This window comes from Camellia sinensis, chromosome 12, assembly GCF_055761805.1.
Source record: "Camellia sinensis isolate YWXY chromosome 12, ASM5576180v1, whole genome shotgun sequence".
In the NCBI taxonomy this organism is placed as follows: Eukaryota; Viridiplantae; Streptophyta; class Magnoliopsida; order Ericales; family Theaceae; genus Camellia; species Camellia sinensis.
The window spans coordinates 31606268-31620917 of NC_138972.1; the positions used below are offsets into that span (position 1 = coordinate 31606268).

Below are 14650 nucleotides of genomic sequence, written 5' to 3' on the forward strand. Positions count from 1 at the left end.
TTGAGCTGTTTGAATGTTTCGTAGTACATGATCTCACATGAACTACCCTGGTCAATCAGAATCCGCTTGACGTCAAAATCCTTGACTCGGAGAGTGACGACCAAGGCATCATTGTGGGGGCAGTATATTCGATCTAAGTCTCTGTCTGAAAAGGACATGACGTTTGTTGCCTCTGTCTTCCCCTTCTTAATGGCAGGTTGGGTACTTTGCACTTCTCTAAAGTGCTCAGCCTTTTTGATTGATCCCTTGAGCTCGCATACACGCTCAGGTTCAAAGACTCCATGTATTACATTGATGATGCGTTGTGGTGGGGCGTCGATCGGCATTCCATTGGGGTTGTTATGATCCTGAGGGGCTGGCTGTGTTCCTCCTTCAATGTATTTGTCCAAGTGACCTGCTGCTACTAACTCTTCCAAGTGCTGTCTTAACGGTGTGCAATTCTCAGTTCGGTGCCCCTTTTCTTTGTGGAAGGTGCACCGTGATCTGTCATCGTAGTCTTTCTGAGCTTCTCCTAGCTTGGCTGGCCACTTGACGAAAGGCTCATCTTTTATTTCGCTCAGAATCCGATATATCGGTTTTTTGAACACCGTTGTTATGGCAGTGCGGATTCTTAACCATCTTTTGTCTGGGTCTTCTCTGTTATCTCGTCTGCCACGTCCGTTTCTATTCTGCCGATCTACTGTATTGACCTTTGCTGAGGTTTTCTTTTCTGGTACTACGGTCGCACTAGATTTTGCTTTGGCACGTGCGCCATCCTCTTCTACCCTGATGTGCTGATGCACTCTCTCCATCAGGGCTTCCATGGTTAAGGGTGGCGTCATGGTGATTGAGTCCCTTAGTCTGTTCCCGACTGGAAGGCCTCTCTTATACTGCGCAATGGCAAGATTGGTGGGGCAGTCTCCAATCTGATTGAATGTCTCCCAGTAACGACTGTTGTAGGATCTAAGGGTCTCTTTATCTCCCATGTCGATGGAGAGTAACTGGTCGATCTCCACCGGTGTCTTAGTATTTGTTCGGAACCTTGTTACGAATGCTTCTGCCAATTGAGCCTAGGAGGCTATGCTGCCCTCTGGAAGCTTTTCGAACCATGTCAAGCCTAGGTCGCCAAGGCTTGATGGGAAGAGTATGCACATTAAGGCCTCGTTTCGCCTGTATACGGCCATGACTTGGCGAAAGTGGCTCAAGTGTGAATACGGGTCCGTCTTCCCTTCATATGTAGTGAATTTCGGTTGAAAGAAGCCTGATGGTAGGGGCGCGTTTTCGATTGCTGGAACAAACGGCGAAGTCTGTAGTCTTGCCAATGCTTTGTCCGTTGGTTCGTAGGCCGGTCGCGGTATTGGCATTCCAACCCCGACGCTTCCATGCGTCCGAGGAGCCAACCGCTGTAAGGCTGAAACTCTATGTGGATCCCTTGCCCTGGCATCCTCCTTGCATCGCGCTTTCTCTTCGAGCACGGTTCGTAAGTCGGATGATCTGGGTAATTCTGTCTGTCTAGATCTGGTTTGGTGAGAATGTGAAAGCCAATATGTGCTTCCTTCAGTGTATGATCTCTCAAATCTCGTCCTCTCAGACCTGGAATGACGAGTTTTGGAAGACCAGGATTGAGTGTCGCCTGTCCTAAGGCTTCTACTCTCTCCTTGCGAGGGTGTAGTATTCCTACTACGATTTTCTGAGTGGCGAGGGGGCGTCTTGTTTTTGCGCCCCTCTCCTGTCGCCACTTCTTTTTTCTTCATCTGGTGCTTCAAGGCTTCCATGTCCGCCGCCATCTTTTTTATCAATTCATCTTGCTCTTTCACGCGATCTTCCAGAGTTTGAGGGTCAATCCTCCGTCTTTGTCTGTCGGGACTTTGAGAATGGGATTGACGAGGGCTGTGAGTCCGTCTCCCCCTAGCATCCCTCCTGGAGGTATGTCTTTGGGGTTCCAAGTCCGCCATGGGAGGGACAGAAGGTAATCCTTCACGCCTTGCGCCCCCCTCTGGAGTTAGTCCGTCGACGGCAGACTGCGGCAAGTCTTCAATGTATGCCATTGAATGAGAAAAGGAGAAGCTTAGTCAAGAGGTTTCGTTCTGTCTGTTTTTCCCACAGACGGCGCCAATTGTACGGGAAAGAAATATGCCTTCTCATATAATCCTGTTGACCAAGTCCACGCTCCTCCGTTCGACGTCGCTTTATCACCTGGAAACACAAACGTGAGCTAGCCGGCGGCTGTGTGCCGAAAACCTCTCCGATGCCTAAGTCAGAAAACTTGACAAATAGACAAAGCTCAATGTTCTCAGAAAGCAAAATTATGTTACCTCCACCAAGGTGATGTTTATGAGCTTTTATAAGTTTCGAATGGCACAATCCTAGTAGGACTTTTATTCCTCCATGCAGAGTCCTCCTAGGATTCATACTCCTAAGGATAATGCCTATCCTTTTACACCCTCCCCCCCCCCCCAACTGCTTAAACCAAGTGGGATGGTTTTTACTTTGGCCGAACTACAATATGACCGAAATAAGCTTGGCTATGCAGAGCCACTGAGTAGGCCGAACTTCCTTAGTTCGGTTTTTGCTTTTACTCCTCCTTATCTCGGTTCTCTCTTGCTCAACCCATGGCACGGTTGGAATAAACCTAACCAATTGCGACTGATATAACACCTAGGTCGGTCAAACTCAAAGGCACTGTCAGACCGGCCTATTCAGGGGACATCACGACCGGACCAAATCCCGCGACCGGACCTACTACAAGCTACCCCGGACCGGAGTAACTTTACATCATCTTGGGCCGAAGTAACTTTATCCCTTCTTGGGCCGGAGTAACATTACGGCCTTTTACTGAGTCCTTCATACTTTGGGCCACAAAGTCCATCTCACAGCTTGGGCCCAATTTTCTCCAAAAATTACCCTCTCACCCCACATGAATGGAATTTGATGACAATGAAAATGCAACAATATGCAAACTTTAACGAAAGAGTATAAGTCGAAAATATCTTGCATCAGGATAGGTAACTTTCGGTCTTGAACCTTCCCTAGTGATAACCTATCGAACTTACTGGCTAACCAATGGACGCGATGCCTTGAATTGTTCAGTCGTTTATGTAAGCCAAGACAATAGATTTCACACAAAATATCTTCTAACACATCGTGGTTCTCACTGTTGCGTTCATTTTGGCCTTGAACGCTCTTGGTTTTCATAAGTGTTTCTAGAGAATTTAGCCTCTTACATTCTCATAGAACCGACCCAAGTTCGACACTCATATAGGTGATTCTTATTGTGAGTATCTCCTTATACTCGTCCTGATTTTATGCCTTAATCAAGATATAAGTAATCATTAAAAGCAAAGCTTATCCTTATACCCTTGCAGACAACACATGTTGCAAATATCACTCTCACCATAGGAATGGATAGGGAATTTTAATCCCTTGGTGATTTCTGGCGAGCCATATATAACTTAGTTGTCCCTTTGAACTTAGTTCTTGGGATCTCCAATCATATAAGTAGGGTTACCATTATGACGACTCTTATGTAATAGGCTTTAATCCCATCCCCTTCGATGAACTATATACTAACTCTTTTGTCAAACCTTTTATTAACGGATCCGCAATATTCTCTTTAGATTTTATATAATCTATTGAGATTATTCTGTTTGACAACAATTGCCTTACGGTATTATGTCGACGACGAATATGTCGTGACTTACCATTATACATGTGATTCTGTGCCCTGCCTATTGCAGATTGACTATCACAATGAATGCAAATAGCTGGCATAGGTTTTGGCCACATTGGAATGTCTTCTAAGAAGTGACGAAGTCATTTTGCTTCTTCTCTTGCTTTGTCTAAAGCAATGAACTCGGATTCCATTGTGGATCGTGCGATGCAAGTTTGTTTCGTGGACTTCTAAGAAACAGCAGCGCCTCCCAAAGTAAAGACATATCCACTAGTAGATTTTGAATCTTTAGTATCCGATATCCAATTGGCATCACAATAATCTTCAAATACTGCTGGATATCGAGTAAAGTTCAAACCATGATCACGAGTAAATCTTAGATATCTAAGAACTCGAATGATCGCTTTCCAATGGTCTTCTCCGGGACTCCTAGTGTACGTACTCAATTTACTGATAGCATAAACTATATCAGGACAAGTACAATTCATTAGGTACATTAAGCTTCCAATAATTCGGGGGTATTTTAACTGAGACACCGCATCACCTTTACTTTTTGATAAATAAAGATTGACGTCGACAGGTGTTCTGGCTAAATTCATATCATCCTTAATAAATTTACCAAGAATTTTCTCAATATAATGTGATTGAGATAATGCATATCTGTCACGCCCCAATCCCGCCCCTAAAAGATTTGGGCATGACCTATTCGAAGACGGACATTTAACCTGATATATATAATAAGTGGGGCCCGAACGGAAGCATTAGCAATTTAAAAAAATAACTTAAATATAACATCCATTGAGCTACTACTACTATGCCAGGACCGCAATCATTACATTAAATATATAATACACATGAAGCATATATCCGGGCTTAGTTACAGTGATTCTCATTCACACAAAAGTACAAAAGAGGGAAAGGATCATTTACATCCAACCATAAGTAACTCATCAAAGCACAAACCAAAAACCTAGTTAAAGCTTTACTAGATGCGTGGGCTCCATCCTAAGTGCCTGGACACACTGAGGTTGATAAGAGAAGACAAGTCCCTTAAGTCAGGACTGGCTTCCCAGTTGATTACCTACAGAAATAGACAAAACAGAGTGAGTAAAACTTAGTGAATAATAGTACATAAACAACTTAAAGATTAACTTAACTTACTTACAATGTACGCATTCATCTAATTACATAAGTACATGCAAAAATCCTGTGGTTAGTCTGATTCTGTACACATTTCAGAACAGTCTTGTCAATTCATAGCTTCACAGATTGGCCCTTGGCCTGATGGGTTCACACATTCACAAATTAGCCCTTGGCTTAACTTAGATGCACAACTTCACAAATTGGCCCTCGGCCTTTGAGATTCATAGTTTCACAAGTTACAGATTCATATTTCACAAGTTGGCCCTTGGCCTCATAATTTCAGAAATCACAAGTTGACCCTCGGCCTCCTAGGTTCACAAATTCACAAAGTGGCCCTCGGCCTCATAAGTTCACAAGTTGTATCTTTCATATCATCACAAATTATATCTTTCATAATTTCACAAATTGTATCCTTCATAACTTCACAAATTATATCTTGCATAGAACGGCCATAGGCCTCACATCTTTCACATCAGCTTTAAGCCCAATTCACATAGGTATGGACTCAAGGGGTGGCTCGTACGGATTCTAGAGGTGACTCGCATTGCAGCACTTAGTTCCGTACAGCACTTTGTTCCATACTAGAAATCAATAGTTCTTGAAGACTGAACAATTCATATCATGTCATGGCATAAACGAAGTGGATAAACAGAATAGAATAATGCTAGGTTCGTACGAATACCGTTCACAATGGTGCACATAAATTTCCCTTTATGAGTCATTACATGGTGCCATAGACGTCATACGTATAACAAAGCATTAATAATAATTATTTACATAAACACATGTGTCGTTACAGTACTATTCATGGGGATAAAACAATTCACAGCGTAATGTGAGTCATATAACAATGTTATTGATATTCAATTCTTTGACGTTTAAGGCAACCCATGGTTCTGTTCGATTTTCATTTTGTTAATCCATTCTAGGCAGATGTCTATGTCATAAAACATGTATCAAACTAAATAAGGCTGTAGGAGTCCAGGATAGGACGTTCAAAATATCATATCCCCATTAAGCGGGGTTTATATTCATAATTCCTCAAAGGTTAACCAGTCGCATGGTATTAATAATTCTTGTGCAGAGTCATAGGTAAGTTACAGATTATTACACATTAATGTTAACCATTAACCTTAACCGGAATGTACAGTAGTTTCAGAGTCATACCGAGGTACACATCATCTTTCAAAGTTCTCACTGATCCCTAACAACATAAATGCTTACAAAGAACAGTGCATTAACAATAAGAATTATTAACGGTAAGTAAACGTACGGTTACAGTACTATTACTCACAGTGTTCAGATGCTTGGTCCACCCCTGTAGCTGACCCTACATAATTCATCATAGTACAACATCATTCAATTTCCAATATTATTCAATACAACATTATCCAACAAAGTCAGCATCACTTGGTTCATCAATACCATTTGCAACTTCACATAATTCACAATAACTCCTTGAATCCTATTTCAACCTTCTAAAACCAAGTTCATATCATCTATATCCTTAATAGATTATTTCCCTAATTTTTCCTTTACATGATAGCATGAATTCCACCATTTATAACAAATTCATTCGCAATTCTAAACACAATTTTCAAACATTCCCAAATTCTAATTCTAATTCAGCTTCAACACACATAATTCAATACTTCAATTTCATTACTCTACTTTCAACTTGAGCCAATTCATTGGTTATCATCATTAATCAACCTAGGTTTCCAAGAAAATTGGGAGTTTTCCTCTTTTCTTAGTGAAATCGCCAAATCAATAATTACTATATGCCAATATGCTAAAAACATTCAACATCCTTTGAGAAGTAGAGTGGGAGCCCCAATTGTGCATAAACATTAAGCCATAAGTGTCCCTAACCCATAATCAACTCAAGATTCTAAAATGTCAACAAAATCTCAAAGTACCAACAAAATCACTTTGAATCATAAACATTCAAGGCTAAGAGAACCCCCTACCTCGAAATTAGAAGCAAAGAAGCTAGGTTGAACGCATCCTCTCGAAATCCCAAAATCTAATTGGTTGGAAAAGTTGATCTTCACTTCTTCTTCACCCTTGATGCACGACCCATGATGGATTGTTGGTAAAAAATGGATGAAATCAAAGGTTTGAGGGTTAGGGTTTCGAACTTAGGCAAGAAGGAAGGGAGAGGGAAGAAGAAAACAAAAGAAATGATCCAAAATCCCGTTTTTAAAGCTGCTGTCCCGAAAATCCCGCTCGAGCGTCCCTATTCCCGCTCGAGCGGACCTGCTCTCAGCACAAATTCCAAAACTTCAAACATATGTAACTCTCCAATCCGAACTCCGTTTTAGGTCGTTCTTGTGTCCAAATTGAAGCCCCGGAAATAAGCTTTCCAATGGTTCTAACCTCACATCCAAATTCAAAGTGTAGAAAAAGAAAAGGACAAAAGAGTGACGGCTGGTTGCAGACAAATCATTCTAATTCAAGCTTTTGGTCCAATCTTACTTTACCATCATATTACCACCTCAACCAATACTCCAAAATAAAATAGAAAGTTCCAAAACACTAATAAAAATGTCCAAAAATGAACCCCTGTGCCTCAGAAATACAACTCAACTTGGAGACCCGCTCGAGCACCCAACCTTGCGCTCGAGCGCGAAGACCAACAAAGACGTCCGCTCGAGCGTCAACTCCCCCGCTCGAGCGGAAAATCACAACTCCCAGAATCTCAGGCCGTCTGCACAATTTGCTAGAAACCCCAAAAGTACGCTCGAGCGCCTACTGCTCCGCTCGAGCGGAGGGAAAAAGTTCCAGATTGTTTGGTAAAGGTCACAAATTCCAGTTTCAAAGGCATAACCCAACGGATCGTTCTTCAATTCCGATAGCAAACACATTAACCCCTAATTAAATAAGGATTACTTCCTATACGCACTTTGGGGTCATTACAATATCCGTCAGATGTTTTAGTAATTTTCATTCCTAATATAACATCTGTGACCCCCCATATCTTTCATATCAAATCTTTTGTTAATTATTTGCTTAGTTGATTTGATCATGTTTTGACTGCTTCCAATGATAAGCATGTCATCCACATAAAGACAAACTATGACATATCCTTGGTCAGTATTTTTAATATAGGCGCATTTGTCAAATTCGTTTATCTTAAACCCATTAATAAGTATTGCATGATCAAATTTTTCATGCCATTGCTTAGGTGCTTGTTTTAATCCATAAAGAAATTTTACAAGCCGACAAACTTTCTTTTCTTGCCCCGATACTACAAACCCTTCGGGTTAAACAACGTTGCTATAGAAATAAGCATGCGAATTGATGTTATTCTTGTCATAAGGGAATATGTGTCAAAATAGTCCAGACCTTCCTTTTGTCTGTAACCTTTAACTACAAGTCTTGCTTTATACTTGTCAATTGAACCATCTGCTTTCATTTTCCTCTTGAATATCCATTTATATCCAAGAGGTTTAGAACCTAGTGGAAGATCCATCAATTCCCAATTATGATTTTGCATAATGGATTCAATTTCATTATTAACAGCCTCTTTCCACAAAGGAGCTTCAGGACCTGTCATTGCTCCCATAAAGCTTTGAGGTTCATTTTCTAACAAGTATGTCAGAAAATCTGGACCAAAGGATTTTAATGTTCTCGCTCTCTTATTTCGTCTTGGTTCATCATTAGTTAAATCTTGTTGGTCGAGACCATTACTAGTCTCTTGTGTTTGATTGTCATTAGTCTCTTGACTTTGTGTACAATCATAAGTTCTTTTCTGTGAACTTAATTCATGTCCTTTCTTGTAAGGAAAGACATGTTCAAAAAACACAGCATTCCTTGACTCTATAATAGTGTTCACATTTATATCAGGTATCTCTGATTTATAAGTCAGAAACCGATATACACTACTATTCTGAGCATAACCAATAAACACACAAGCTACTATTTTTGGTCCAATCTTAGTCTTTTTAGGAACAGGAACTTCAACTTTTGCCAAACACCCCCACACTTTTAAGTATTTGTAGGAAGGCGGTCGACCTTTCCACAAATCATAAGGAGTGTTGTTGGTTTTCTTGTGGGGTATTCTGTTAAGAACATAATTAGCAGACAATATTGCTTCCCCCCACAAGTTCTGTGATAAACCTGAACTTAGTAACATAGCATTCATTATTTCTTTTAAGGTTCTATTCTTTTTTTCAGCAATTTCATTTGCTGTGGAGAATAACGTGATGTAGTTTGGTGAATAATGCCATGTTGTGCACAAAATTCATTTAATGGTGCATCATAATCACTACCCATATAACTTCTAATATGAATCAAAATATAACATTCATCACTAGTTGTCTATGATGTGCTTGATTTATAAATTTCAAAACAAGACGAAAAATCCAAAATAATTATGACTACACAAATCAGAATTAATGTTTTGACAAAATCATATCCTCATAAAAAATTTGCCTAAGAATCGAACAAATAAAAAACAAATCTCATTTGTTTGTATAAATTCTTGCAACTCATTTACAAAAAAGTATCACTATCACAAAAATATTTGTGATAAAAGAAAACTAAATTATCTCTTCTAATGTAAGAGATACACTCCCATATTAAAATAATGGTTTATTGTTTAACAAATTCTACTACGCAAGTAAAATAATAATTAACGACATCTCATGTCACAAATTCAAAACAAAATAATAATCAACATAAAAGATTTCTTAAATTTACTTCCAATTAAATGGAACAATATAACTACATACATCTTCATGTTTAAATTTCTCTAGTGTTTAAACGCCCATTCAAAATTGATTAGAAATACTCAAATTAATCTGCTTATGTACAAAGTCAACATATCAATTTATCATTCCAAATCACATGAAATTATTTTTGTAAAAATAACTTGAGTTGATATCAATACATGCATATCAAATGCATCAACTAAAAATAATGAATTTAACAAAATAAATTAATCATGCAGGATCCCATAACTTGCATCATGAGATAAAAAGATTCTCAACCCATAAATAAAATCCAACGCATTTTAAACTATAAACTCCAAAAATGACAAAACATTCATTCATTTAATCAATTTGATTTGTACATAAATAAACTAATTATATATACATTAAAATGTTCTTGTGAATATATATATATATATATATATTCCGACTCATGTGCAGAAACTATTCACGACTACGGATCCATACACAGAAATTAAAGAATGAATCAGTGAACCAATAAAGAAAAATAATTTTGCCACAAAGGTTTCTTCGTAATAAAAATGAAATTAGTTTGTAAAACTAATATTTTACTCCAGAAACAAATTCTTCCATGTATACTCACGATGAACTATGATAAAGTCAAAAGAATTAACACATTTTCACAAAGGGTTCAAAATTAAGTGGTCTTCCAAATGAAACCGTAAGTCACAAACAAAATTTACAGGTTGTGACCGAGACACAAACTTACATGATTGATTAACAAAATTAATTTTCTAGTTACTAAAACCAGAAAATAAATTATAGCACAAAATAATTTTATTTTCTTTGTTACTAAAACTAGAAAATAAAATGCCACAAATTAATTTTCTAGTTACTAAAACCAGAAAATAAATTATAACACAAAATAATTTTATTTTCCTTGTTACTAAAACCAGAAAAATAAAATACCACAATAATTTTCTGTAACACCAAATAATATTCTACAATTGTTAATGACACCAGTATATTACTACTAGTTGTCAAAGAAAATAGATAGTATATTACTACTATCTGTCAAATAGTTTATAATACTATTTGTATTTTCCAACCTGAATATCACTTTGAAAACACAGAAAATTAAATATAATGAAGATAGCAAAATGGTCTGTCTTAAGATTGTTGGACAATCTTCACTGTATTTAAATAGATTAAATTCTGTTGTGCACTAAACAACAACAAGAATATAAAGAAATAAAGAAAATGAGAGAATTTATTTGATTACAAAAATCAAACTAGAAATAAATAAATAAAAACAGATTTTATTTTGTTACAAAAACAAAATTAAAATCTGATTTAATAAACAAATGAAACGGAATAATAAATTAAACAACTTACTTGATTAATTTCTTCTAATAAATATCTGATCAAGTCTAGTGTTTGACACCGTGTCCTTAAGATAGATTCGTCCTCTCCACGGTACTTTCAGAATGTGGACGTCTATCTCCCAGGATGAAATGATCAACTACAAACAATAGCAGCACTACAAATTGTTTGCCTAACGAACACACTCAGTGTTTATACTCTCTCTGACAAGAAAATAATGCAGCAAAATGAAGAGAATGTTTACAGAATTATGAAGGACGAAAATTAGAGTTATAAATTCCAAATGAGAGCTATCCTATTTATAGATGGATTGGTGGCTGCAGGTTTTGAATTAAACAGGTGCAAACTTGTTTGAACAGGTATGAAACCTGTTTGGTTTTGAATTTAAACAGATTTGAATCTGTTGGGTTCATAATTCAAACAGATAAAAACGGGAAGGGCCCTATTTGGGTGTACAATAAAATTGGGCCAGTTTATTTCCGGAATTAATTTGAATTCTGGATTTTATTTTACCAAAAAATAAAATAAAATTCAAATATTTTTTGCCCAAAAAAATAGGTATTGGGCTAAACAAGCCCAACTTGCCCGACCGACCGGACGAACGGCAGCACGCGCGGGTGGTGATATTTGAGTCCAATGGGTCTAGCCCATAGCTCCCTCTCGAAAACACTTGGGTACCCCTTGGGGCACACCCCAAATTTCAATCTCATACCTTATAAACCCATTCAAAACATCCTACCAAATCAATGTGGGACAAGCCTTATACAAACCTTTAAGGATTTTTTACCAAAACTCCATTTCCATGGAGCATACTTTTGCTTCAATTTCTTATTCACCCGGTAATGGTTTTGAGCAACCAAATATACCACGTGAATCACAACGCGGCATAGAACGCGTTACCACTTTGACCCGCAAAAATCGACGCACGGGGCCCACCTAAAAAATAGACCAAAGTTAGGAAAAAATCTGTTATAAACCCAGATTTTTCCAAACCATTTTCCAACATATATATATATATATATATTCAGGGTTTATCCTGCGAAGATGGATCCATTTTGGCTGAGGATTAACGGGATTTCTTTAACTTTCTTTTTTTTTTTTGTCCCACTTGATTAAGATGACGAGGGGGGAAATCTATGAATGCAAATTTCTTTCTCCAAGAAGAAAATCTTTTCAAATTGTTTTCTTTATTCTGGTTTAGAAACGTATTCAAATCAACTAGAATCGCTTTTAAACAAATCTAAGTTGGTCATCATGCAATTGAGATGGCTCTTGGTAAATTAATTTGGTTGCTTTATCTGTTAAAAAGTGTTGTCACTTATTATTAAGTCATCGTTGCGCTGATCTTGTACTTTTCTTTGTTTCATTAGCAAAAAGAACAAAAAAAAAGGACAAAGAAAAAAAAATCCCTATCAACCTAGGCACCGAAAGTTGAGATGTGGTGAAGCTACTTTCCTCACCTTTTCATTTTCTTTTTCTTTTCTTTTTTTTTGCCTTTCCTTTCAGTGTTAAAAAAATAAAATAAAAAAATGTATGTTTGGAAATTGGATTTACCAAGAAAACGTAAAAAAGAAGGATAAGGAAAAAAATAAAGGAAAATGAAAATAAAGGAGTGAAACCAATCTCTTGCTTTTTGTTCACTTCGAATGAAAAATAAGAAGAAAATAAACAAACATTTCTCAAAAAAAGTCATTTTTATTTGGATTCTTATTTTAAATCCAACGATATGTAATGAATGATTGATTGATAATTAAAGAAAATATGAAAGAGGAGAATTGTCTTGAATATTCTAATTGATTGTGACATCATTGAAAAATTGGTCTAATTTTTGGGCTAAATTGGCAATGGCCTTTTTATTTAGTTACCGTTGAAAATTTAATAGTAATTTCATCTTGTTTTCTTTTTTAATTCGGTCATCAAATCATAAATTCTTGGGAAAATTAGTCTAAGGTTCCCCTCTCATTTTTAGTAATGGAAGAAATCTACAATATTATTTTATGATGTCTAAGATACTCAACTCCACACTCATATATCATAGAGAAATTTGAGTCTCGCAAATCAAATCTCATCCCTCTCTCTCTCTCTCTCTCTTGATGATCTTTAATTTTGGGTTGAGTGAGAAACAAACTTGCAAAGCTCTCAGAGACATTAGAAGAACAAAACATAGAGAGACCCAGCCTGTGGTTGAGAACTAGAGTGATTGATATATGGAATTTGATCGTAAAGAGACATAGTCTGAGGCAAGAGAAGCATGTTGAGAGAAGAACCAGAGAACTCACCGACATGAGGAGAAGGAAAAGGAGCAAAGCTTTGATTGGGTATGTCTCTCATAGAGGACTGAGATGATTTCTTGTAGTGAAACGGAAGGATGAGATTGTCGGTGACTAAGTGAGGAGGTGAAGATGGGTAAACGTAGTTGGTTCTCGCCTTGACTCCACGCATCCCTCGCCGCCTCCTCTGCCATGTCAAAGGTACCGAGCCACCGCTACTCTTTGGATTAAGGGTCTCAAATCTCGGCGGCATAACTCGTACCCAGCGATATCTCATTGGGTTGGCAGAGGTGGCAGCGACTTCGTCTTTCGGTGACCTATTGTTGGTGGCAACGGTGATGGCGATGGGCCTTTTTAGGGTGGTGGTGGTGGTGGTGGTGGTGGTGGGGTGGAGTGGGTCAGATTCTGGTGTGTGGGTTAGACCGTTTAGCCTTCTCATTGCTTCTTTCATTTGATGAGAACAATGAGAATAAAGCAAAAGGAAATGAAAGAGAAAGAGAGTGAAAACACTAAAAATAAGAGAGAGAGAGAGAGAGAGAGAGAGAGAGATGATGATGATGAGAGTGGTGATTGTTCACTCAAAGACCCTGGGATTTATGCAGATCATATGTGAATTTTCTCTAGATTTAGTCACTGTGTGAATTTTCTCTGGATTTGGCTATTGTATGAATTTTCTCTGGATTTAACCACTCTATGAATTTTCTTTGAATTTTGGCCACTATGTGAATTTTCTTTGGTTGTTCATTGTGATTTTTTTTTTTTTTGGAAAAGAGAGAGTTTGGAGATGATGAGAGGTGATTGTTCACTCAAAGACTCTGGGGTTTGTGCAGATTATATATGAATTTTCTCTAGATTTAATTACTGTGTGAATTTTCTCTAGATTTTGGCCACTGTGTGAATTTTCTCTGGTTGTTCACTATGAATATTTTCTGAAAAACTCAAGGATGTGTTGGTTCCTTTTTGATATTTGGTTGCTTCAGTTTCTTTATTAATTTGTTTATTTGCTCAGATATTGGAAGGAAAAAAAATGAAAAATGTGATTTTGAATGGATTTTCTCTGGTTTGATAATGATTGGGTATATATTGATCTCAAGGTTCCTTTTTGATCAATTTTCTTATCACGCCCCACTTTTGATTACACGAGTTTCCACTACCAAAGCCATTGTTATGAATTCAATTTTAGAGTTAGCATACAAAAGCTCATTATATAAATAAGGGATACATAAATATAAATCCTCTCATTCGAATATAAAATGAATGCAACATGAATTTACATTCAAATAAATTGCCCGTAGGCTTACATCATTTAAATCAAGAGAAAGGGTTTAACCCTTTTACACCAATGGCATTCCGCCTACACATAAAAGGCCCCGTGGCCATCAAATAAGGAAGATCCGTGACCTTGTGACACATCCTAATATTTACCTGAAAAAGATTTAACAACGTGGGATGAACATAAAGTCTAGTAGGGATCTCAACATGGTCCTTAACAATAACAACTTATAGATAGCTTTGATCATGAAATGCTA

At 37.4% G+C, this 14650-nt stretch overlaps 1 protein-coding gene across 1 annotated transcript; it reads right to left on the minus strand.

Moving 5' to 3' along the window:
- Positions 1 to 12999: 12999 nt before the first annotated feature.
- On the minus strand, positions 13000 to 13560 carry LOC114292941 (uncharacterized). The gene has a single exon (XM_028236950.2). It carries the CDS (start codon positions 13558 to 13560, stop codon positions 13000 to 13002), a length of 561 nt encoding a protein of 186 aa, XP_028092751.2.
- Between the last annotated feature and the right edge of the window lie 1090 nt (positions 13561 to 14650).